At 39.8% G+C, this 24,285-nt stretch overlaps 1 protein-coding gene and 1 pseudogene across 2 annotated transcripts; both read right to left on the reverse strand.

Moving 5' to 3' along the window:
- Positions 1–783: 783 nt before the first annotated feature.
- On the reverse strand, positions 784–872 carry LOC148363709 (U2 spliceosomal RNA; annotated as a pseudogene).
- A 2,913-nt stretch (positions 873–3,785) lies between these two features.
- zbtb40 (zinc finger and BTB domain containing 40) lies at positions 3,786–24,258 on the reverse strand. Of its 2 annotated transcripts, XM_088337716.1 has the most exons (11): positions 22,788–24,258; positions 21,428–21,646; positions 18,512–18,909; positions 16,620–16,792; positions 16,060–16,279; positions 13,761–14,081; positions 12,238–12,444; positions 11,940–12,104; positions 10,295–10,509; positions 9,015–9,177; positions 3,786–5,638 (listed from the first exon to the last, which is right to left on the reverse strand). In XM_088337716.1, exons 1-11 carry the CDS (start codon positions 22,877–22,879, stop codon positions 5,406–5,408), a joined length of 2,406 nt encoding a protein of 801 aa, XP_088193842.1. In that variant the 5' UTR covers positions 22,880–24,258; the 3' UTR covers positions 3,786–5,405. The 2 variants fall into 2 exon arrangements, with proteins under 2 accessions (XP_088193842.1, XP_088193843.1); XM_088337717.1 differs by lacking the exon at positions 21,428–21,646.
- Between the last annotated feature and the right edge of the window lie 27 nt (positions 24,259–24,285).

Below are 24,285 nucleotides of genomic sequence, written 5' to 3' on the forward strand. Positions count from 1 at the left end.
TGCATTTAGAGCGAGGTCTGTTTTAATTGCGTGAACAAGAAGAGAAATTCGCTATTAACGAGCCAACAGAAGGACAACTTTTCCCATCGAGGGTCAAAAGGATTAGCGCCGTCACCGGACATCCCTCAAGCCATTGATTGGAGCCCCCCACCCCCCGATGGTGAGGAGAGGAGACAATCCCGGGGACAATGAAGCTCGGCGCGGACAATCGAGAGTTTAACGCCGTGCAATTAGCCGGACGGCGGGCAATCAACAAACTCTTAGCGCCATTAACATATGTGCTGCTTAATGCTAGGATGTCATTTTAAAGGCAGACCCAAACGCAGGGGAGCAGGAATCGTGGCACGGTGTTCAAAAATGACGGTATTTCATCACAGAATAATCAACAAACTAACAAACTGATGTACAAGGAACAACTAAACAATCCAAACCAGAAAACAAAAACCAAACCTCAGAAACAAAAATGGAATTAAAAACTAAAAAAAATGGATGGTACTGAAGGTAAAAAATAAAAATGACCCGACAACAGGCCATGTCCAAAATGTCATTGTTTAAGGTTTGGGGTAAAGTGTGTGGAGATTAGACAACTGTCCCAATTCAAAATCCATTAGGTGCCCCCTAATGGAAGAGGGTGGGGGATTTTTTTAAGGGTTATTGTTCTATCTTCTTTATTCATTATCTATTATACGTTATCGGTCAGTTCATAATACGCTACAAAGCCTAGGAGCCGGGACTCTTACTCTCAGCCAAAAGGCCAAGCTAAGGTCCTAGCCTTAAAGCCTTGCAGCGATCCGGAGGTACTGCAATACCGGGCCGATGCGTGGAGTGGACAGAGCAAGCTCTTATTCCATCTCCGGATTGCAAAAATCAATGAGGTCGGCATACCGACACTGGAAGAGGGTGCGCCATGCACCATGCGCTAAAGAAGCTAAACTCCAAAGTTTTTTTCTCTTTTTTCTTCTTTTAAAAGAATATAAAAGACTAATAAAAAAAAAAGGTTTAGAAAATCATTATCAGCGGATTCTAAATTAATAATACGAAAAACCTACCCATGGTGCAGCCGTGAAACAGGCTGTTCTTTTGGTGTTGTAATTCCAAACATCGGCCAGCAGGGAACAGATAGCTGTCCTATTTATTGTGTGCATGGGAAACGAGGCGAAGAGAATTAACATAACGTAAAAAAAATTGGAACACGTTGGAAACACCCTACTTTGAATTGTAACCCTGAATGTTATTCCTAACCCTAAATGCTTAATTGAAAGCCTATGATGATTCAAAGACATCTAAACCCTTAAATTGAAACCCTAAGATGAGTTTTACCCCCCTTTCAAAACGGCGTGAAACCTCAACTTTAAACCTTAGGTTTTGAACCCAACTTTCAAACCTGGGAACCACGTAGGAGACCCCAGGTTTGGATATACGCAGTTTGTTTGACAAATTTGACAGTTGTCTGATGACTGGCCTCATGATGAAAGCTCCTTCCAACCCACTTGAGCTGAGTCAACATAACCTTTTTTCGTCTACAGCCAGCATATCCGATAATTTAGTTTTCCCCAAAATTTTTAACATCCTCAGTTTGATACGATGATTGTGTTTCTGTGAACGCAATACGTTTGAGTAATACAAAAATCTCCTTTTACCCCAATTGAGCTTACTCAACGAAGCCCTCTTTCATCTCCACCCAGCAATTCTAATACTTGCATGAATTCCATTTCTCTAAAATTCGATACAATACTCGCTTGACAGTCTTAGTATGCCTGACAAATTTTGCTATGATGGTTCACGGATCTCCTAACTGCCAGGTTCGTTGGGGCATTACTTCTTATGGTGTCTCTTGGGCAAATACAGCCAGCCGGTGCCCATCCCTCTCCAGGCTGTTTTCATGGATATCAGGAGCAAAGAAACCTGATTTGACTAAAATACTGCACCTTCATCATCTGGTTGCCGCTGTTTTTTGGAGAAAGCGTCCATCCTGCTCTTTATAGACAAGATGGACAGGGCTGGCTGTGTCAAGTGACCATAATGATAATTAATCGTAGAATACTGGGGAAAATAATTTTGTTCGAAAGTTGGAGTGATGCAAGAAAAATGCTGTAGCAAGTTTTATTTTTACCATTGGCTCTCATGGACAAATTCTTGCCCTATTGGGATTCAGCGTTTCAGGAAAAAGTCTTGAAAGCTAGTCTAAAGAACCACTGTATTTTGTTGTTGTTGCCAAGTGTCATTTAATTCCTCAATTATTGCAGCCCGGGTTTCAGTAAACACAATTGCGAATGACCCAATAAAACACTCGTGATCAGATATGCTTAGTTTGACAAATTTGACCATTATCTGATGACCGGCCTCATTATGACGAATGAATCTCCTTCCAACCTCCTTGAGCTGAGTCAATGAAACCTTCTTTCATCTCCGTCCAGCATGTATGATTCCTTTGCTTTGTAGTACACCGGACCTGTTAAAAAACTTTTACCTTTGCCTCCATAGGCCAAGTCTTTACCATATTCAGATTCAGCGTATTAGAAAGAGACCAAATGTGTTTCTTTTGTCGCCAAGTGTAATTTAATTCTTCTATTATTGCGCCCACAGGCCCGGGTGTCAGTAAATGCAACCGCAAATTATCCAATCAGCTCCAATGGCCACTTAAGCATTTACGCAATTATCCGGGCGGCTTCTCCGCAGACTCACACTTGAAGGAGCCGCGGAAGCGGAGGTCTCCGAGGAGGGGGGGGAGTCGGGGTCTGCTCCGTGACAAGAGCATCCTATATGAGTGTTTGGGAAGGACTCCAGATCGTGCTCTTCACAAACCATCATTTGCGACGCTTCGTCTTCATCGCTGGCTAATCTTGTGAGACTCCATAGGATGCACGGGCTCAAACAACCCCCCCGCCATTTAAATTCCCCCCTTTCTCCCGGATCGTGCCCTTGACCCTTCAGTTCTGGTCCCGGTCGTCACCGGGCTTCCATCAGTCCAGACGGGTCCAGTCAGATGTTGCCCAGGGCCACGTGACCCCCGAAAGGGGCAGGAGGGGGAGGGTGGAGGGTGGAGAGCTGCCAAGCACCAGCGACTTCAATGCCGCCTCCTCGGGATGATTGCATTTGTCAAGCCGCCACTCCTCGTCAGGACATAGTCTTCCTCATCCACGTCAATTAAGATGTTGCGCCCGGGCCAAGATGGCGATATGCTTCAAACAGGGGGGAAGGGGGGCGCTCATAAAGCAGGGGAGGGGAAATATACATCTTGTTCTGCAGAGATTTCATTATAATGTTTAATAGCACAACACTAAAGAAACATCGCTTCAAAACAATAAGAAAGTCTGTGTAAACCCTTTATAGCAAAACACATTTATTTTTCCCCTTAAAATATAGTCATCAATAAATAACCCCCCGGCAAAAAAAGTGAGTACACCCCAGAGTCCAAACAATGCACCGCTTGCCATTTTCACCATAGAACTGCTCTTACTAGGTTTCATGCATGAAAAAGAAATAGGTGTGTTCAATTTGTAGTACTTTGTCATTCTGGTCACTGAAACTCCTAAAATGACACATCATGGCAAGGAACTCTCTGGGGACCTCAAAAAAAAAAAAAAAAAAAGAATTGTGGCACTACATTGAGCTGCCATAGACCCCAGAGTCCAATCAATGCACTGCTTGCCATTTTCACCGTAGAACAGCTCTTACTAGGTCTCAGGTATGAAAAAGGAGTAGGTGTGTTCAATTTGTAGTACTTTGTCATTCTGATCACTGAAACTCCCAAAATGACACACCATGGCAAGGAATTCTCTGGGTCAAGTCAAGTCATGTTTATTTGTATAGCCCTTAATCACAAAGAGACTCAAAGGGCTGCACAGACCACAGATTATTGCAAACCACAGACTATTATGACACCATCATCTCATCTACAACCTACAGCAGGGCAAGGAAAAACTCAAAAACCTCAACATGAGGAAAATGAAGAAACCTTAAGAAGGGACCGCACGTGAGGTAATCCCCCTTCTAGGATGACCAGACTGCAATGGATGTTGCAATAACAAAAAATAGCTCACCTAGTTACGGTACATAATGATTTTCTAGGGATTAGGTGTAGTATAATTCATACTCTTGAGTAAGTGTGATTTCACAATTTAAAATAAATAATGAAAAATTTACATTAGTCTACTATTCTTAATTTCTTGTTCTTACTTGAAAAGCGGACCAGGGGACCCTTAAAAAATGAATTTTGGCACTACATTAAGCTGCCCCAGGCAGACGATTGCTAACAACCTGGAGTTGAGCCGCAGAACATTGGCCAAGATGCAGCGTTTTAAATAATTCAGGATGCACTCACAACAGGGCTCCTGTTGGATGTGAATGTGCACAGCGTCACATCCAGATGATGTCTAAGAAAGATAGGTGCAGGAGTGTTGTCAGCAATGCTGCAAAATTGAATAGGGAAAGTACTCAGACCATACACTTCAGGAACTTTCACTTTAGGGTGTATTCTTTTTTGCTGCAAATTGGTTTTTTAGGTTTAAAAAAAACATTGTTATAAAATCTCCCTTTTAAGTGTTGTTCCACTAAACACGGAGATTTCAGCAGAAATGTGGGGGAGTTCTTGATTTGTGATATACTGCAGGTCTAGTTGGGGAATCTAACAGGAGAAATAATGCAGAAAAAAGAAGAGTACCGCGTAAAAGTACTTCTTAATAAAAGATGAAACACTGGACTTTATTGATTGTGTTGATTTACATGATTGAAATCATTCTACTTCACCCTTGTAATCGGATTATTTGCAAACGCCATGTGCTACCGTACTCCAGAGGTGTTCAAACTTTTGAGAAAGCGGGGGGCAAGATTTGGTAGGCTGAAAAGGCGTGAGGGTCAAATATCCAGGCTGGCATTTTTTGAAGAGCCTTGAATAAATTCACCGTCAGAGAAAGGTTTGCAGTGCTTTTTGAAGTATTTTTGTCTGACTCTTCATTCCAGTCGCTTCACCTTTTCACAGTGTTCATTTCCAGTTAGCGATTTGTAGTCAGCATGTTTTGTATGACAGTACCTCTTCAGATTCTAATCTTTGAAAACAGCCACTGTCTCATACAGTTGTTTCAAATTTCGGCGAAAAAATATGTCCTGTATGTAGAGGGCCTCACAGTCAACTTTCCTTTTTTATTTACAGTCGCCATGTGGGGAAAGGGGGTGGGCTAAAATTCTTAAAGAAAGCAAGGTGGCCAGAAGGCTACTGCCATCATCTGGTGAAATAGTGACTTTTGTCTTTTTTGTACAAATGTATTTTATACTGCCGTCAACATTACTGGCGGGCGAGCCAGTCAAAATTGGATCAGGGGCCGTAACTGGTCCCCAGGCTGGACTTTGGACATGGCTACCGTACGATTCAATCGTAGACCCTAAAAGTTTTCCGGTTCCCCCCCCTAATCTGCAGTTTTAGTTTGACAGATGAAAGTAACGGAATTATTGAGCAGTTGGTACATGTTGACCTCCAACACCTGGGCGGGGGCCCCTTCTTCCGTGGCCACCGGCCCCTCCTCCGCGAGGGCCACAAACACCTGCTGTCCCGCGGACACTTCCTGCAGGTTGCTCGGCACCGCGACCTCGCCCCCCTGCACGACCGTCACCTGATCGGGAAGGACGGATGTGGCTTCGTCTGAGGGGAGGGAAAAACAGGAGGAAAACAAGAGATATTAAGGATTCAAGCTGCAGCAGGGAAAGTATTTGCTGGAAAAATTCCAGAATTGTATTCATTTCGTGATTTCATTTTTCCTCCCTTCGTGTACACAGAATGTCTTTACACAGCACTTTGAGTGGAAATGGAAAGCCAGGAAAGTGCTCTTACAAATACATTTTGCTTTCCTATTCTTATTCCTGATGAATTGCTGCCCCCTTGTGGTTTGACACTGATTGTATTAGTTTTATCACAGCGGTTAAGTGAAAGCAATTTATTTAAATATTCTTATTATATCATTTTATAAATGTGTCTTGACCCTCCAATAGCATTTCTTATTTTTCTAATAAGCAGTAAGGTGGAGATGAATTGAAAATTTTAGATCTCAAGAGATTGTTTAAATATTCAAATCTATAAAAAGAGAAGGGAAAAAAATCTAAAATGTGTTCATTATTTAAATGTTGAAGTATTATGTCATGTAAAAATTTATTATTTATTCTGTTGTGCCCTGCAGAGTCTTAACAGGTCTAAGCTTAGTTATCAGAGCACTGGACCAAAATGACTTGCGAAAAGGCAATAGATTTGATCTAATTATTACATTATTAGTCACGCTGCCAGAGACAAAAGTTAATTTTGTTGCGAGTTTCTTGGGTTACCATGACAATGCATTATATTCTTTATTCTATCATAAGAATTGTAAGTGACACATATATTGTCATTGTAGCACATTAAAAGCCCAATAAGATGTGCAGTTTTTTTAGCTAGCTATCTGGCTCCTTTTTTTTAGATTTGTAGCTAGCTATCTTCCTACATTTTTAACTATTTCGCTATTTACCTAGCTTTTTACATTTTGCTATATAGCTAACATTTGATCTTTTTTTGCTAGTTATCAAGCTAACTTTTGGCGTCCTTTGTAGCTAGCCATTAAGCTTTTGGTCTGGCTATTTAGATGGCTTTTACTCGTTTAGCAAGCAATCTAGCTCCCTTTTAGTTTTTTACCCAAGTATAAACTTTACAATATTGTTGGTATAATCACATTACGCATTTGAATTCTATTCAAAACAAATTACATATTTACTTTTCCATATGAAAATATTCCCGTTCCCACAAAAATTCATATAGCTTTTTTTACTACTTATTGTGTTGTTGTTGTGTTCGGCGTCACAAATAAATATGACTGTGACTGTAATTTTAGTTGTGTCTCTGAAGGTTTTAGACTCCAAAACACAAAATAATGCCGACAGATTTAAAAAAAAAAAAAAATCTGCCTGAAAGCATTTTCTGCGTCATTTGACGTTCCATGTTATAATCCGTCCGTTTTGCCTCATAACTCCTTTTTACGAGTAAATAAACTCTGACAAGGATCTGATTCTTGCTTATTTGCTCAACCCTCTTGTCATTCATCTGAATTGTGTAGTAATAGTCTGGAGCCCTTTGAGACTTCTTGTGATTAAGGGCTATACAAATAAACAGTACTTGACTATTATTTTACATTTTAATGTATTAATAGATAAATTATGATTTCATTTTATTACATTATGTCATTATATAAAAAGATATATATTATATCTTGTTGTATTTGTTATTAAATGATATGATTTTTATAGGAGATAACGGATGGCATGATGTTTCAATGACACAGTAGTATAGTTCAATTTGATTTGTGTGGAACTAAAAAACAAAAATATGGAAAATGCTATTTAAATTCAGATTGTTTTTTTTAGAAAACAATTAAATAGCAAATAAATAATATTTTATGAAAAACAGTGAAAATTGCAAATGTGTTTTTGCCTGGACAAAAATTAGACCTGGCAACTTGTACGTTTTTCTCATTTTTGAAGTCATGGGATCAAATCCTCCTGTTCAGAGTTTGCATGTTCTCCCCAGGCCTGCGTGGGTTTCCTCCCACGTTCCAAAAACATGCATGTCAGGTTAATTGGTCGGTCCAAATTGTCCCTAGGTGTGAATGAGCGAGTGAGTCGTCTGTCCCTGTGTGCCCTGCGACTGGCTGAAGATAGCTGGGATCGGCTCCAGCACCCCCGCGACCCTACTGAGCTTAAGCGGTGCAGATAATGGATGGATGGATGAATGGATGATGCTCCCAATTTCAGCTCTAATCTGGATGGTTTCTGTCACCACGTCATGGTAGATTGCTAATATAGTCGCAATATTCTACATAGTCTGTCTTGCCGTGAGTAAATAGGTGCTGCCTTGTGTTTGTAAGGTTTATTACGGCTTTATAAGAGGAACTACAATCATCAACCCCTTAACAAAATGGTAAAAATCCTCTGAAATCCTGATCCAAGATGTACCCAAAGTCAATTGAATGCTTTTCTTGAAAAACGTTTGGACACTTTTGGTCTACACTCTCAAATTTAGTCCGTAACTGAAAGAATGACCACAACTGCTACAAACATTCAGTCATCTGAATTGGAACACGTAGAAATAAGTTTTTATTCTTGCCGATTTGAATTAAAAGCTTACAGATGAGTAAGCTGGAAAACAGCTGGAACAATAGCGTGAAGCCTTACATGGTCCCAGATTGAAGTCGATCACCATCTGAAAAACTAAACATTGCATTTTACACATTTTTTCTAAAGTTATGTCAAAGAGTTTCCAAAAGTGGTCATTTGGAGGCCACCGGTTCACAGCTCCTAAAAGTTGGTATTTGTGTATTTTACTCTGGCCAAGTTTTAGACATTGTGAAAGTATTTTAAATGTTCTCTTTCCAGAAGTCAAACACTGCACAGATGTGCGTGATAATCGCACATAAAAATGGATTGCGAGTTGCATTTACGCACGTTTATTTTAAGATGATATTCATACAGCCTGTAAAATGATGCTGGGAATTTCTTTGTCCAACCAATACGTCAGTCCACATTTGAATCGATCACTATTGGCTGAAAATTTTTGAAGCCAAAGTAAGTCATGTCTGTTTTCTCATTATAGGCCTTCATAGGCTATGGCAGGCTAAGGACCATGAAAAAAGGTTGCAAAAAGCAGAGATTGGTGTCAATCGAAAGGTCAGAGGCTAACAGCCATATTGGAAATGATTTCACGAGTTTGTTTACTTTAAAAAAGGGGATTATGGGGTGAAACGAACGGATTACGACAAGGATTGTCAAACAATGCAGGGATGCATCTAGGCAAATTTTTTAATCTGTGGTTTTGGAGACACTGTTGGATTCATTGGACTGTCGCGAATGTAACCATATTTGCGGGGAATCGTGTCGTGACAAGATGTTCACAGCATTTTTAGGTGATGTCCCAAAAGCGGCCCCGGCCGAATGTTATTAAGGGGAGCAAGTGACTGAGGTGGACAAGTACGGTACGTCATTTTAGACAGAACGGAACTCGCCTTCAACTGCATGTTGAGCTTTTCGGTGCTGGGCCAAGCTGGAGGCGTTGGGGAAGAAGCGGAAGCAGACGTTGCATTGCGACAGGTTCTTCGTTTGTTGCGTCTGGTTGGCGAACACCTCCGGGTGCTGAGTGCGGTTGTGGTACCACAGGCCCGACAGTTGCTGGGGCCCCCAAAAGAGACGGGTGCGGAAAGACAGAGACAGAGAGAGAGACAACAAGAGAAACAGAGAGACAGAGAAAGCAGAAAGAGTGGGAAAGAAATATAGAAAAAAGGACAGGACAGAGAAAAGAAGACAGAAGATAATGTAAAGAGAAAAGGGAAAGAAACAGAAAAGAGAGAGCGAAAAGGAGTTAAAAAAAAGAAATGGAGACCAAAAGAGAATGAGTGAGAAAAAGAAAGAAAGGGAAAGAGAGAAGAGAATAGAGAGACAAAAAGAAACAGAAAAAAGAGACAGCAATGAGAGAAATATAAAAAAATGAGATTGAAAAGGAGATTAAAGAGAGACCGAGAGAGAGAAAAGAGGGGGAGAGACAAATACAGAGTGAGAGAGAGAGAGAGAGAGAGAGAGAGAGAGACAGAGGGAGACAGAAACAGAGAGACATAGAGAGACAGAGAAAGCGTAAAGAGAGAGAGGGAAAGAGAAGGAATGTAGAAAAAAACGGGACACAAAAAAGAAGACAGAAGATAACATAAAGAGAAAAGGGAGAAAAACCGTAAAAAGAGAGAGAAAAGGAGGTAAAAAAAAGAAGAAATGAAAGAGAAAGAGAGAAGAAAAATAGAGACAAAAAGAAACAGAAAAAAAGAGAGACAGCAAAGAGAGAAATATAAAAAAATGAGATTGGAAAAGTGATTAAAAAGAGAAAGGGAGAGAGGAAAGAGGGGGAGAGACAGATACAGAGTAAGAGACAGAGGGAGACAGAAAAAGCGGAAAGAGAAAGAAAAGGAAAGAGAAAGAAATGTAGAAAAAAGGACAGGACAGAGAAAGGAAGAAAGACAGAAGATAATGTAAAGATAAAAGGGAAAGAAACAGAAAAAAAGAGAGAACAGGAGATAAAAAAGAAGAAAGACCAAAAGAGAATGAGTGAGAGAAAAATGAGAAATAGAGACAAAAAAAAACAAAAAAAGGGAGCGACAGCAAAGAGAGAAATATGAAAAAAGGAGAGTGAAAAAGATATTAAAAAGAGAAAGAGAGAGAGAGAGGGGGAGAAGAAGAGAGAGCACATCACCAACATAAGATGAGTAAAAGGAGAAAGCAAACTTGGCTAAAGGGAGCCTACCTGGTAGGATTTACTGCACAGGCTGCAGACGTAAGGCTTGATCCCGCCGTGGCTGCTCTTGTGTTTGTCCAGCAGGGCGGCGCTAGGGAAGCCTTTGCCGCAGGTGGGGCACTTGTGCACCGTCTTGACGTGGAGCGCCTCGTTGTGCTTCTGTTGCTCCTCCAGGGTCTGGAAGCTCAGGCAACACTTTTGGCAGCTCAGCGGCAGGGAAACGCCTCGGAGAAAAAGATGAAGACCGTGACGAAAATAGAAGAGGACGAGTAAGCAAATCCAAACGAAATCAAAACCTAAGTCCCATTTCCTTACCCTAGATACACTGAAGGACCAAGCAGGAGAAGCTAACAATAAGAATAGCAGTTAGCGGTAAGCCGTAGCCTGCAGCCAAAAGGCTTACATGCGTGGCTGGAGAAGGAAAGGTTAAAAAAAAAGTGCCAGTTATAGATAGATAGATAGATAGATAGATAGATAGATACTTTATTCATCCCCGAAGGGAAATTCACTTTTCCAGCAGCATCCCTGAGCTGAGAACAATCGAAAATAACACGGGAGCTGCTGGAGTGGCTGCCATTCGTGACGGCGCCGGAGAAACGATTCAATTTGAATCATGTACAAACAAACAAACAATTGAATCATGTACAAGAAACGATTCAATTTGAATCATGTACAAACAAACAAACAATTGAATCATGTACAAACAAACAAACAAAATATTTATGTTTCAATAAGTGGAGTGTTAATAAAATGGGGGGAAAATAATTTCTGATACTGATATAACCAGGTAAAACTAATTTTAAGTTACCTGTCCAAATGAATGTTGTGCCATCTCACCTTTATATGCCCAAGTGGCCGGTAAATTCAATAACTGTATAGCAGGGGGATCGAACTCCTTTTAGGTCAGGCGCCACATTGTAAAATAACATTACGGGGGCTGAACTGTTAGATTTAGGAGTAGAATAAGAGAGTGAGGGGAAAAAGAGTGGGGTAAAAGAGACAAAGAAAATGAAAAAGGGAAGGAGACAGAATAATAAAAATACGAGGAAAAAGAGAAAGAAAAAGAAAAATCGGAACGAATCAGAAAGAGAGGAAGAAGTGTGCGAGAGAAAATAAAAATAGAGAAGAGAAAGTAACAGATAAAGAGTGAGTATGAGAGAGATTAAGAAGGAAATGGAAAGGGAGAAGAAATGAAGAAATTAAGAGGGAAAGAGATAAAGAACGAGAAAACGTGAGAATTAGAGAGAGAGAGAGAGAGAGAGAGAGAGACAGAGAAAAAAGAAACGAAAGAAAAGAGAGATTAAAAGAGAGAAGAGAGACAAAAGGGAGAGAAAAAAGAGAAAGAAGTGTCAAAGAGAGAGATAAAGAAAAAGAGAAGAGGTACAGTAGATAGATGGACAGAGAAAGAGAAGGAAAAGAGAAAGTGAGAAAGCGACAGAGATAAGAAGAAAAAGAGATAAGGAGTAGAGAGAAAGAGTGTGAGAGAGAGAAAAGAGACAGAAATAGAGAGAGAGATAAGATGAAAAGAGATAAGAAGTAAAAAGATAGAGCAAGGGTGAGAGAGAAAGGAGGTAGGGAGAGGGGGAGGGACAACGAGAGAAAGAGAGAACAGGAAAAGGAGAAAGCATCGTCGGCTTCGGCGCGGCGTTCTCACTGTGGAAGGTCTGCAAGTGGACGGTCAATCCGCTGGCCTGGCTGTGTCCCTTTCCGCATTCTCGGCAGACGTAAGGTTTGTCTCCCGTGTGCGTCCTCACGTGACGCGTAAGCTCAATGGACTGGGCGAAGACCGCTTTGCAGTATTGACAGGCGTACATCTTGCCTGAAACGCCCAAAGAAAGGTGAGAAACGTCCCCGGACAAAATGATCCCAGTGGTCCCCGGACGAAAACGTCCCCCGATGGAAACGCCGCCGGACGAAAACCCTGGCGGCGGATCCCGGGACGTCGGCCTTACCCTCGGCGTGCTTCTTCTTTGTGTGGTACGCCAGCGCGGCGGCGACCCGGAAGCTCATGTCGCAGTGTTTGCAGGCGTAGGGTTTCTCCCCGGTGTGGAGACGCATGTGGTTCTTTAAAGAGGACGTGGCCGGGAATTTGGCACCGCACGTCCTGCAGCCGTACGGTTTCTCCTCAAAATGCTCCGTGCGCTTGTGGTACATCATGCCTGGGCGCAGAGGGAAAACCATAGGATCCATGTTACCCCCGACGGCGGAAAATCCCTTTTCGCCCCATTAGCAGAAAACTCATTTGAAGTAAACTCTTTCACAATGTCTAAAGAACTGGGCCAAGTAAAATACACCGTAGCAGATGCTTGAGAGCTGGAAACAGGCCGATTTCTAGACATTGTGAAAGAGTTGTAAATATTTGACTTCTCTTTCTGGAAGTCGATCCCCGATTGTGGTACATCATGCCTGGGCCCAGATGGAATAACATAGGATCCATCTTACCCCCTGCTCGTTTGGTCAGATATGATTTCACCCCTTCGGCAGAAAACTGCTCATTTCTATACCCCATTTCCAAAAAGTGTGTTCATCCCGTCCATAGTCCTAAATTATTTTTCATCCCATTAGCAGAAAACTCAATTGAAGTATACTCTTTTACAATGTCTAAAGAACTGACCAAAGTAAAATACACCGTTGCAGAGCGATAAACAGGCCAATTTCTAGGCATTATGAAAGAGTTGTAAATGTTTGACTTCTTTCCAGAAGTCGATCCACGATTGTGCACACTTGCATGTAATAATCGAGCCAAAAAATGGATCCTTGGTTGCATTTACGCACGTTTATTTTGAGCTATAATTGCATAGAATAATGTTGGGAATTTAATTGGCTAACCGATGTCTCATTCAAAATTTGAATTGGTCACTATTGGCTAAAATCTTTTTGAACCCAAAGTAAGTAACGTCTGTTTTCTCAATTCAGGCCTTCATAGGCTATGGCAGGCTAAGGACCATGAAAAAAAAAAATGTTTTTGAAGCCAAAGTTGTCATGTCCGTTTGCTCAATACTAAAGGCATTCATAGGCTATGGCAGGATAAGGACCGTGAAAAGGAGCTTGCAATTGGCCGAAGGTGGTGTCAATCAAAAGGTCAGAGGTTAATGGATATATTGGAAATCATCTAAAAAGTCTGTTTATATTTAAAGGGGGATTATAGAGTGAAACAAACGGATTAGAACAGGGATCTTCTAGTCATGCAGAAACGCTTTTAGGTGGATTTTTGTTTTTATCTTTTGGCATTATGGTGTGTTTTGGAGTCAACATTTTACACTGATAGATTGACTGGACTGTTTTGAATGTAACAAGACTGTTTTTGTGGAGTATTGCCAAAAGAGTAGAAAACTAAACCCCCTTTTTTTTTACGCCGGCTTTCTAGTTTAGGAGTATCTTGTTTCAGATTAATAGTGATTTTTCTGAAATGAGTCATTCTGAATCCCGAGAGTTTGCACTTTCCAATATTTTCCAATACGGACGGAGAGGTCACCTGAAGGGTGCGCGAAGCTCCGCCCACAGAGGTCGCAGGCAACCTTCTTCTTGTCGGCGGGCGTCCCCGGATGTGCCTGTGCTAAATGGGCCCGCAAGGCCCGCCGGTCGGGCAGCTTGGAAGGGCAATGCGGGCACTGGTGCCGGGCTGCCCGGGAAGACGGGCATCGTTTCATGTGAGCGGTCACTCGACATTTGTAGGAGAAACTTTTGCGGCACCACGGGCAGCAAAAAGTCTTGGAGGAACCGTCCGTTTCCACGATTTCCGGCTCGTACCTTTCCTTCTCCGCCGCGTCGGCGCTCTCCTCTGCTTCGGAGTCGGCTGGGAACACAAGAGTCAGGGATTCCTTTTCAATGCCTACTTTTTTTTTTTTAAAGTTTATTCATTTGTATTATTTGATGATTGATGACATTTTATTTTTGCTCTTTATTCATTTCTGAAGTTTTGAATGTCATTAAAACATCCGAGGCAACGTATTGATGAAATACTGTTCTCACCGTACGTAATAATGTCAATTGGAGGGGCATTCTCAAGTACAGAAAATCACGCAAATTTCTCACTTATTTAGCTTTCTAACAAGTTTAGCAACTTCAAACACAGTCATCTGATCCTGGTGGTCCCAGATATCTGAGGCTACGCCCAATGAGGCAAGATCTGGTCACGCATCCCTGGTCCATATAAAAAGGGGAGCTGATCAATAGCTCGTTCTCTTTTCTACTGCCCCGCATGACAGCCGCGCAGGCCTGCACTGTGGCCTTGAGTTCAGCACGTGGGCCACACGTTGCAACCAACCGGAGCACGAGACCAAATCTCTCCGCAACAACAAGTAAGAGGACGGTTTCAGATTTAACACCATGTTTGCTGATTCTTGGGAATGAGTTTTTTTCCTATACAAGGGAATCTCCCCAAATCGACTCGCATTAGAGTGGGAAACTTTTTTTTGTGCTAATAACTTTCAGCGGTCGAAAACTCTCATAATCTCCGGCGCCTTCCCCATTTCTTTTTGTTTCTCTATGATTAATTATCTGTGTTAATAAATTACTATATGTGTGCTATTTTAATCGGCCTGGTTCATTCAATAAATTTTCTTGGGATTGGTGATTCATATCAGAACTCAAAAAAACTTAAAGAAATTACATATTTTTTTTTATCAGTGTAGGAAATTCTAGCATCCTTCAGAGAAAAAAAAGATGTATGGTGGAGCACAAGCAACACCCAGAGGCAAATTCATTTACTGATTGCAGTAAAGAATAATTTGTTTCAATCCTAACGATTTTCAAAGTTAAAGCTAGAAAAATCCCTGCAACTATTATTTGTTGTATTTGAATTTTGAGATTTCATTTTATGGTTTTAAAACATTCACACTTGATTATTTTATTTGAATAGTTCCATACATCCATACATTATCTGCAACGCTTATCATCAGTAGGGTTGGGGGGGTGCTGGAGCCCATCCCAGCTATCTTCAGGCAGTGGGCAGGGGACACCCAGGACAATTTAGACCAGCCAATTATACTGACACGCATGTTTTTGGAATGTGGGAGGAAACCGGAGTGCCCGGAGGAGACCCACGCAAGCACGGGGAGAACATGCAAACTCCACACAGGAAGGTTTGTATTTGAACAGTTATTTATTTTCATAATAACTTTATTGAATTAATTGTTTTGTTTTTTTGTTGTGTTTGATCTATTTTTACTATATGATTTCCTAAAATCCTTTTTTTCATAATTAATTTTTCTTCACCTGGAACTGTACTTCTTATTTAAATAATTTTCATTCTTTTTTAATGTATTTATTTTTTATGAATGCATTTTTTATTCATATTCATTTTTTATTGTATTTATTTAATTTGTAGTTTTTGATTAATTTATACTTTTAAACATGTTAATTATTTTTAGTTAATTTAATTTTTTAAACAATTTTTAATCATTTCATGTAATAGGTAAAAAAAATATTCTTTTTTGTAGTATTTATTTATTTTAAATGTTGCTGATTTCAGTTATTTTATCAAATTTTTTTTCTAATTTAAACTATTTTTAATTAATTCTTTTGTATTTTTTAAAATTGTTATTGTTTTGTGGTTGTTTTTTCAATATTTGTTTTTGTAATTCATCTTTATTATTAAATTTATTTTTAGTGTCATGGGAATTTTCTTAATGTATGTTCCTACTTTTATTGTATTTTCTCGTATTAGTTAATTTATTCATTTTTAACGTATACACTTTCTTTCATACGTCATGTAATTTAGTTATACAATGATCTTATTTTTTTAAATCATTTCTTTAGGGTCTTTTTCTCACACAATGTGTACGCCGCTGTGCCCTCAGTCGGCTCTCCATCAGTGTCTCGTGCATCCTTCCGCAACTCTTCCAGCCAGGAGAGCAACGATGACGGGAAGGAAGACGGAAGTTCTTGATGGACCTTGCTCAAAAGGTCCAGGGCAGCTTTTTTGCTGACTTGGCTCAGCAGCTCCGTCACCGCCGAGCGGGAGTTCGATTCCTTGCAGCATTCGTTCACCAACTATTGGCAACAAAAACAAAATAAAAAGAAATCCATGTTCATTTTGCTTATAAAGTACACCCCCGGGACACAGCGTCTCCACCCCTGAAGAAAGGATACATTGAAACAACAAAATGAATACAGCATTTAATTCCTTTATTCAAATATATGGGAAAAACAAACTGCCACTGCATACACCTGGGAAATGCAATGTACCAGCTCAGATAATATCACACCAAAGATGAATAAAATGTCATTTTTCCTTTACATGTATACTTATTTAGAATGATATAGATTATATATATATATATATATATATTACTTTTAAGTTGTACTTACTGTATACAATCGTTTCGCGTACCTGTTGTTCTTTTTCATCGAGACAGGTTTGAGCAGACTTTTTCAAGATCTCCACCACATCTGGAACGCTAGAGAGTTCTTGGCTCAGCTGACGAGAGAATTCCGACCAATCGGGCGTCGTTTTCACGGCTTCGTCCTGCGTTCCACTTTCCGATGCGTCCTTTTCTTCAAATACTAATCACAAAAACAAAATCCATGAAATCACAACGAGTTGGGCCGCACCAATCGACAGCCCTCCGAGATGCCTTTTTGTTGTCTTGTGAATGGTCAATATTAGTTTTTGGGGGGATTCTTTGTTGATGAATTTAAAAAGTTGTTTTGTATTTGATCATTTTTTTTGTAGCTTTATAAAAATTTGTTTTCAGTCTTTTTCCGTGTTAATGTGTTTATTTATTTCTCTTCTTTAATTTCTCTTTTCTCCATTTGCAATAATATATACAGTGGAACCTCGGTTTTCGAACGCCTCTCAGTTTGAACAAATCGGTTCTCGACCAAAAATTTTGAGAAATTCTTGCTTCGCTTTTCGTTCAAAAAAATCGGAGTTTGAACGCCGGTACGCTAGGGGCGATGCTGAGGGGCGTACGGGTGTAGATTGCCCCCACCCCTTGTGAAGAACTGTTGTCCCGTGAGCGCGCACTTCTTTTTGCTTCCATTTTTTATATCGGTGAACGGAGTGTTTTAACCCCTAATTATGCCTCGGAAAAAGGTCGGTGCAAGCAGCAAAGTTGCTGCAGGTGAAAAAAGAAGAGTAGTGCGTACAACTCAATTTCAAAATGCTTGGCGACCACTGATTCAAATGAATGAAATATTTTAAAACCACTAGGGGTCATTATATAATATACACTGTCGCTTAAAACACCAAAGTCAGAGTCCCGGGGCTCAGATGTAGAAAAATTATAGTCAAGTCATGTTTATTTGTATAGCCCTTAAAATCCATTTTAAGTTGTGAGCACATATTTTGCATTAGCGTTTAGCTGTTAGCTTAGTATTTGTATCGTCTAGCATTGCTTAAGTGGTCCACTAGCACGACATTAGCAAATTTTGGAGAGAACGTCGGTGGGCGTCGCCCCAAAAAATACGCAGAGAGGAGATATGGCGAAAAGGACAATTTTCTTTATTGCATTCGGGACACGTTCCAAGTTCCAGACGTTCAACATTGGCTTTTATAGTGTTCTCATTGGCATTGGCTCAGGAGGTAGAGCGCTCGTCTTGGGATCAAGAGGTCGCTGATTCGATTCCCGGCTATGTTGAAGTGTCCTTGGGCAAGGCACTGAATCCCTGATGCCCCCGATAGCAGGTAGTTACCTTGCATGGCTGACACTGCTATCAGTTAGTTAGTGTGTAAAAGGGAAAAGTGTGAAGCACATTGTAAAGTGCTTTGGGAGGTTTTCATTGACATGAGAAGCGCTATAGAAATGCAGACCAAATAAAGTTAAGAGATCTAGTGAAGGTCGTCGGCCCTGGCAATGTCATCCCACGACCTTCACCAGATGCCTACATACTTCAGTTATTATCCACATTCCACAACACAACTAGCTCTGCTTTAACATTTCAGGCGCTCTCACTAGCTTTAGGGGTTGTTAGCTGCTACTATTTCGATATTAGCAACTAGCATTGCCAGCTTCTTTCATTTAATGTTCATGTTAATCGGGATTTTTGTCTTTTGCTGCCTGCGGAAAATTCAAGATATTGACTGAGCCAGAAGAAAATATTGCAAAGCATTTCATAGGTTTTCAGTAGCATTCATTAGCTCTACTAGATTATTTGCAGCATTTGAATCATTGCCAATATTCCATCAGTCCGGCTCTCGGGTTATAGTCAATTTTTTTTATTTGGCCTTCCATCGGTTCGACTTCGACACCTCCGCTTGAAATACATTCCCAAAAAACCCACCTGGTGATTCCAGACCGACGTTTGGACAAGAAGGCTCCTGGGCATCTTTGCAGCCTTCGGTGGTCTCTTGAACCCGGATGTTGTCTTCAGGCGAAGCAACCGAGACATCGGGGGGAGCAGGTGAGGCCGGCCCATCAGACGACGGAGGGGGCGGGGCTTGAGCACCGGAGAAGGGAGGGGGCGTGGCCTGCTTGGCGATGATGTTGGCGAGGGCGTTTTTGAATCCGACGGCCACGTCGAACATCTGCAAGCTGTCGGCGGCGGCGACCATTCGGCTCACGTTGTGTTTTCCTAACGGGAGCTTTCCTGTGTAGACCATGTCCAAGAGGCAGCCGAACTCCTGAGAAGATACCATGCTGGTGTCGATCGAGACGGTATCGGAGAAATTCAGCAGTGACCTGAGAGGACGGAGATGGAAATCGTCCGAATGTGAAAGATGCAAGATACAAAGATGGATGCCGCTTCATTTTTTGCGTCTTAGAACTGAAAAAACACAGACAGAAGCTCCCCTACTTACGACTATTCGACTTACGCAAAACTCTAGGTACAAAAAAATAATTCGGGATGTGGAAAAATATCCAGACATTGCTGTAAAGTTAGATTTTGTATCGTGTGCACCTTTTTCCGAGTACAGGACATTACTGTAGAGCTTCTTTCCGCCACCACCAGCATGTGGTGGGGCTGTGAGAGGTCACCCTGCATCCATGCCAAAGAACAACTCCGGCTTTCTCTTCCTACTTCGTGTGTAACCATTCTATATTGCATCTCCAGCGCGCTAACAACTTTGACATATTTATTGTTTAATATCTCGTGCATCCATTCGATATGGTTGGTGTAAAGTGTAAAAGAGGTGAGCCGTTTCTTTTAAAATAAAAGTGGAATAGGAAAGCATGATGCAGTTGAGAAAATGGTTGGATTGCTTTTTTTAGCCTCGTTTTTACCACGGAGGAGGAAGTTGCCTAAATCTTGAAGCCCATCTTCCACAAGTAAGTTAAACTCAACTTTATTTATCTTTATAAAAGCATATTATTTTATAAAATGTTTATTCTTTAGAACAAAGCAATAGTTCGGTACAAGACCGTATTTCGATGCCCCAACTACAGTATAAAAACAGTCAATGTAAAATAAGATGCAGACATTATGAGGTACCAGTAGCCAATGTTCCCTCTAAGCTGCGCGCGTGCGCAATCGCAGCACTGACCGCACGTTCTCAGCGCACAAGAAAATCCAGCCAGCTCACAAAAATCGAAAGGGCTCGAAATTGCTAATTAAGAAGCGAATTAAGTCAAAGTTACAGTACACGAAGGTAAAAATACACAGGTTCCCCTGATGCTGTTTTCTGAATAGGGTATTTTGAAGTCAATGTCGAAGTAGAACGAAGCCGAGTGAAGTCAGTAGTTTTTCGAGAATCGGCTCGGCTCACTAAAGGCTCTTTCAAGTCCCAACGGCTCTTCAGGTTGTTTTTGCTTCTTTAATCCCTACACGACCAAAAATTATGTTAAATTGTGCACACAATGACTTATAGAAAGGGGGCGAAATAGAACAAAAAAGAAAAAAATACCAGAACTGAAAAATTTGTGAAAAGCTGAGAAAAAAGAAACAAAAGGAAGAGAAAAAAAGAAGGAAAATTTCAGAAAAAAAAACTGAAGAAGAGAAAAGAAAGAAACGAAGGAAAACAGGTAAATAGAGAACAAAAAGAAAAAAGTAACAGCTAGGAAAAAATAAACACAATGAGATTTTTTAAAGGAATTAAAAAAAAATAGAGAAAAACAGGGAAAAAGAAGAAAGTTTGTGTTGCATTCAAATAATTTCCAATTATACCAAGTCAATCTTGTACTTCCACAAAAAAAAAATGTGATTAAATACAGTTCTGTATCGTGCAACAGACTAAATAAAACCCCCAAAATGTTAGTATTATGCGACAAAAGATACCAGGAAAAAAAAGAAATGAAAATCTTGTGAAAGAATAGTTGTAAAAACAAATGACTTTTGTAGGCCGTACAACCTTTGCAATAATACATTAGTCAATTCATTCAAAAGTGAAATTTTGTTTGCATTGCGGGAAACTAAGCAAAATGTAACTTGATGTCAAGTTTTGAACATGTTTGATAATGACTTAGTTGCCACACTTGGGATTGCCGTTGCTCACTGTTGTTTCAAGCGTTGCTCACCCACTTTGTGGAAAATTAAAGGGAACATTGCCCGTAGCTCGACTTGGGACTAAGAGGTCACAGGGTCGATTTCCAGCTTCTAGGAGTTAAATGTTGAAGTGTCCTTGGGTAAGACACTGAATCTCTTTTGCCCCCGATAAGCAGGTAGGTGCATGGCTAGCAGTGTGTGAGTGTGTGTGCGAATGGCTATATGCACATTATAAGCATTTTCGGGGTTGTCTTCATTTACCTTGTAGTCATGAGTTGATAAATACACACAGTATATTTGACCTATCTATGTTGATATTTTTGATCTTTATTAAATTGGAACAAACAAAATAACAACAGTACACAAATGTCTCTTCACAATATATTATATATATTTTCCGGGTATGGTCCAAAGTAAAGGTCTCTGTTGCTATGTATAATGTGGGTAAACCTAAGACATGCGTCCGAGTGAAACCACATCACCGTTTTGATACTTCCATTCTTGTGGTCACGCCATGTTGCCAACAATGAATTGTTAAAAAAAGACAATTAATGCATGTTACTAGAATATCTTTAGTTCCAATGCTAAGCAATTCTAATAATGGGTTCACGTTTAAGAATTTTAAAATTGGATCGAAGACCTTTTAATGCCAATTATGGCCTTATTTTTACACTTTTCAAGGTTGCGCGCGAACGCCGTTTAAATAATCCATGTTATTGTTTTGTTCTCGAAGCTCTGAATTCCATTAAGTACAAAATGTAAAGAATATAAAAGTACCTGAAAAGCATGCTAGAAGCAGCCAGCACCAGTTTATGTGCCCGGTGGGGGTCGTCCCCCACCAGTACAGTGCAGTCGCAAAAGGTGCCCTCGTTCCGAAGGGCTCCGAGTTGCTGCATCAGCTGACTGCCGTAGTTGGGAAGCTCTACCATTTTACTAACTTGCGGGCTAGCTTGCGAGCTGGTTTGGGCGCTTGTGTCCTCACACACCTGGCACAAGCTGCGGGATAAGACGTCAAAAAGATGGTAAAAATGGTCTGCCCAAGAGACTTGGTCATTTACTTCGAAGCGGCAAGACTAAATTATGACCACTTTAACACAATAATAAATATTTTCGGACCAAATTGATTTGCCGACAAAAAGCACTCCATTTTGGCGCCTATTTTGGGGTTGAATCGAGTAAAAAAAAAAAAAAAGAAATGGAGTACGACATAATTTAATTAGTTAGATTTTATAAAATCATTTAAGAAAATGTAAAGAGTGTATTTTTATGAAATATTATTTATTAGGTATTATTGGAATACTTTTCTTCAATGTATTTTCATGTTTTATGTCATTGATTTGTTATTTTTACTGTGTGCAGTTCCTTTTTTATGTAATTTAGTGTCACAAAGAGGCACAGGCCGACGAGGCCTCCCCTTCGAGTGCATGAAAAGAGAGACCATAGCTGATTGCGCGTCTGCTTTTAAAGGGTGATGAGGTTACGTTCACTGGAAGTGGGTCCTGTGACCGTTGAGTTCCTGTTGAGACTTTTAAAAATAAGGTTGCCGGACCGAAGGCCTATTGCAAGCATGTCCCAACAACTTCACTCGTGTGCATGTTTTTTATTTAATTCAATTTTCATAAGATATTAAAGGAATCGTGTTTTTTTTAATGTATGGTTTATATCATACATGTAATTTTCAAATTTCTCAACCTTAAATTTCTTTAATTAAAAAAAAAAAAACATTGGTATGATATTTAATGTAGTTTTGCCTACATTTCAAATTGTTTTTTTTAACCAAATGAAAGTTTTTGTACCACTAGGAGGCACCGTATACTCGTTTAAATTTCGACCTTTGAAAGACTTTGAAGAGAAGCCTTTTAGTAGAGATAACACCTATTACCATAATAATTTAGTTGATAATTAGAATATTTACTTTTTTCGTCGTAAATGTAAAATAAGAGGATATTGGACTTAAATGGAAGCGGTAAAAAAAAAAAAAACACACGCACACAAATAGAAACGGTATCCTATTATAGCAAAGGATGCTAAAGATTAAGGCCAGACAGAGAAACAACACATTTTCAGAGCGAACGGAAAATAAGGCATTAGAAGCACCAGAAAAGATGTTTTAATCGACTAAGGAATAATTTGTTACCTGGACTCATTCAAACGATCCATTTCTTTATTTAAACCCCAAAGAACAAATCCATCTTCATCGAGCAATAAAGCTTCGACGGTTTTGAACATGGCGACGATCGGAGTTGCTTACAGTGACGACATTTCCGGTTCGAAAAACACGTGACATTTGAGTTGAGTTTGTAGATAAAATATTCACTAAGGGTTTTAAATTGGATACAAAACAAATAATTTAAAAACATAAAAAAGGAAATGTACACTCCAATGGACACTTATACAACAATCAATTGAGTTTCGAGGTTTTTGAACAGGGCAACATCGAATTTGCATGAAAACCAGTCATTTCCGGTTAGGAGGATGAAGCAGGTTGCGCGTTTATTTCTGTGGACAACAGATTCAGAAGGGATTTAGAAAACGAATTACGAGTGAAAAGCATTCATAAAATCGCCAAAAATAAGTTGGATACATTAATATGAGTGCAATTACGAAAAGTTAGGACTATTTCATGGCGAGGTTGGGCAACTGGTGACGTCACTTGACCCACAACGTTTTTCACCCCACACATAAATGTATATTTAAAAACGTTTTCAGTAGCAAAAAAAAAAAACAACAAACGTTGAATTGCGCAAAAATATATTAACTATCCTACCAATGTAAATTGTATAATACATACATATGTATATAATCTTTTACAGAGTGGAATCCCCACTTAGAGGTCGCCGCCATTTCTGTCAGGCATCTTGCGAACGAAAACCAGTGCCACAGAGCACAGCATTAGACAACAGTGTCATCTAGTAATCAAATATTACATGCTGGGGCTTTAACTTTTTCATACAGACAGCAGATTCAAAAGGTAAAAAAACAAAAACAAGGAAAACATCAAAATTAAAGAAATTCATAGTCATGACTTATTTTCAGTGTTGACTATTCCAACTTGTCCGCCGTTACGTCACTCCAATTCAAACGTTTTCATTTTTAAATATGTAATTTTTAAGTTTTTAATTTATAACAGTTGAATGAAACATTGGGAAATTCACATTTAAATTCGTGTGTAATATTCGTATACCAGTCAGAAAAATACATGAACTAATTTTACCAATTTTTCTTATAAAATCCTAGGTGGAGAAATTTGTTTATCTTTCACAAGTCACCCCCATGTTTGTTTGGCATCTAGCTGCTATACTGTGCTCTTGGCACTGGTTTTCGTACGCATTAGACAACAGTGCCAAATATTACTCACTAGGACTTTAAATGTGTTGAATCGAGGCAATATTATTCATATAAATCAGATATCAATTCTTTTTCCTGGCAAAAACCAAATAATGACGTTCCAAAATGTAAATGATATTATTTTCAATCAAAATTGTATTCGTGTTAAAAAACAACTTTATTTTTCATAATACTGGTGAAAATAAGGGTCCACATCACTGCTCTCAAAGACTATTTTTTGCATATCTGTACATCCAAGTAACACATCCGGAAAATTACAAGTGAGAATCCAATTTTCTTAATCTCGG

This window comes from Urocampus carinirostris, chromosome 6 (assembly GCF_059441175.1).
Source record: "Urocampus carinirostris isolate Australia breed hairy pipefish chromosome 6, RoL_Ucar_1.0, whole genome shotgun sequence".
Classification (NCBI taxonomy): domain Eukaryota; kingdom Metazoa; phylum Chordata; class Actinopteri; order Syngnathiformes; family Syngnathidae; genus Urocampus; species Urocampus carinirostris.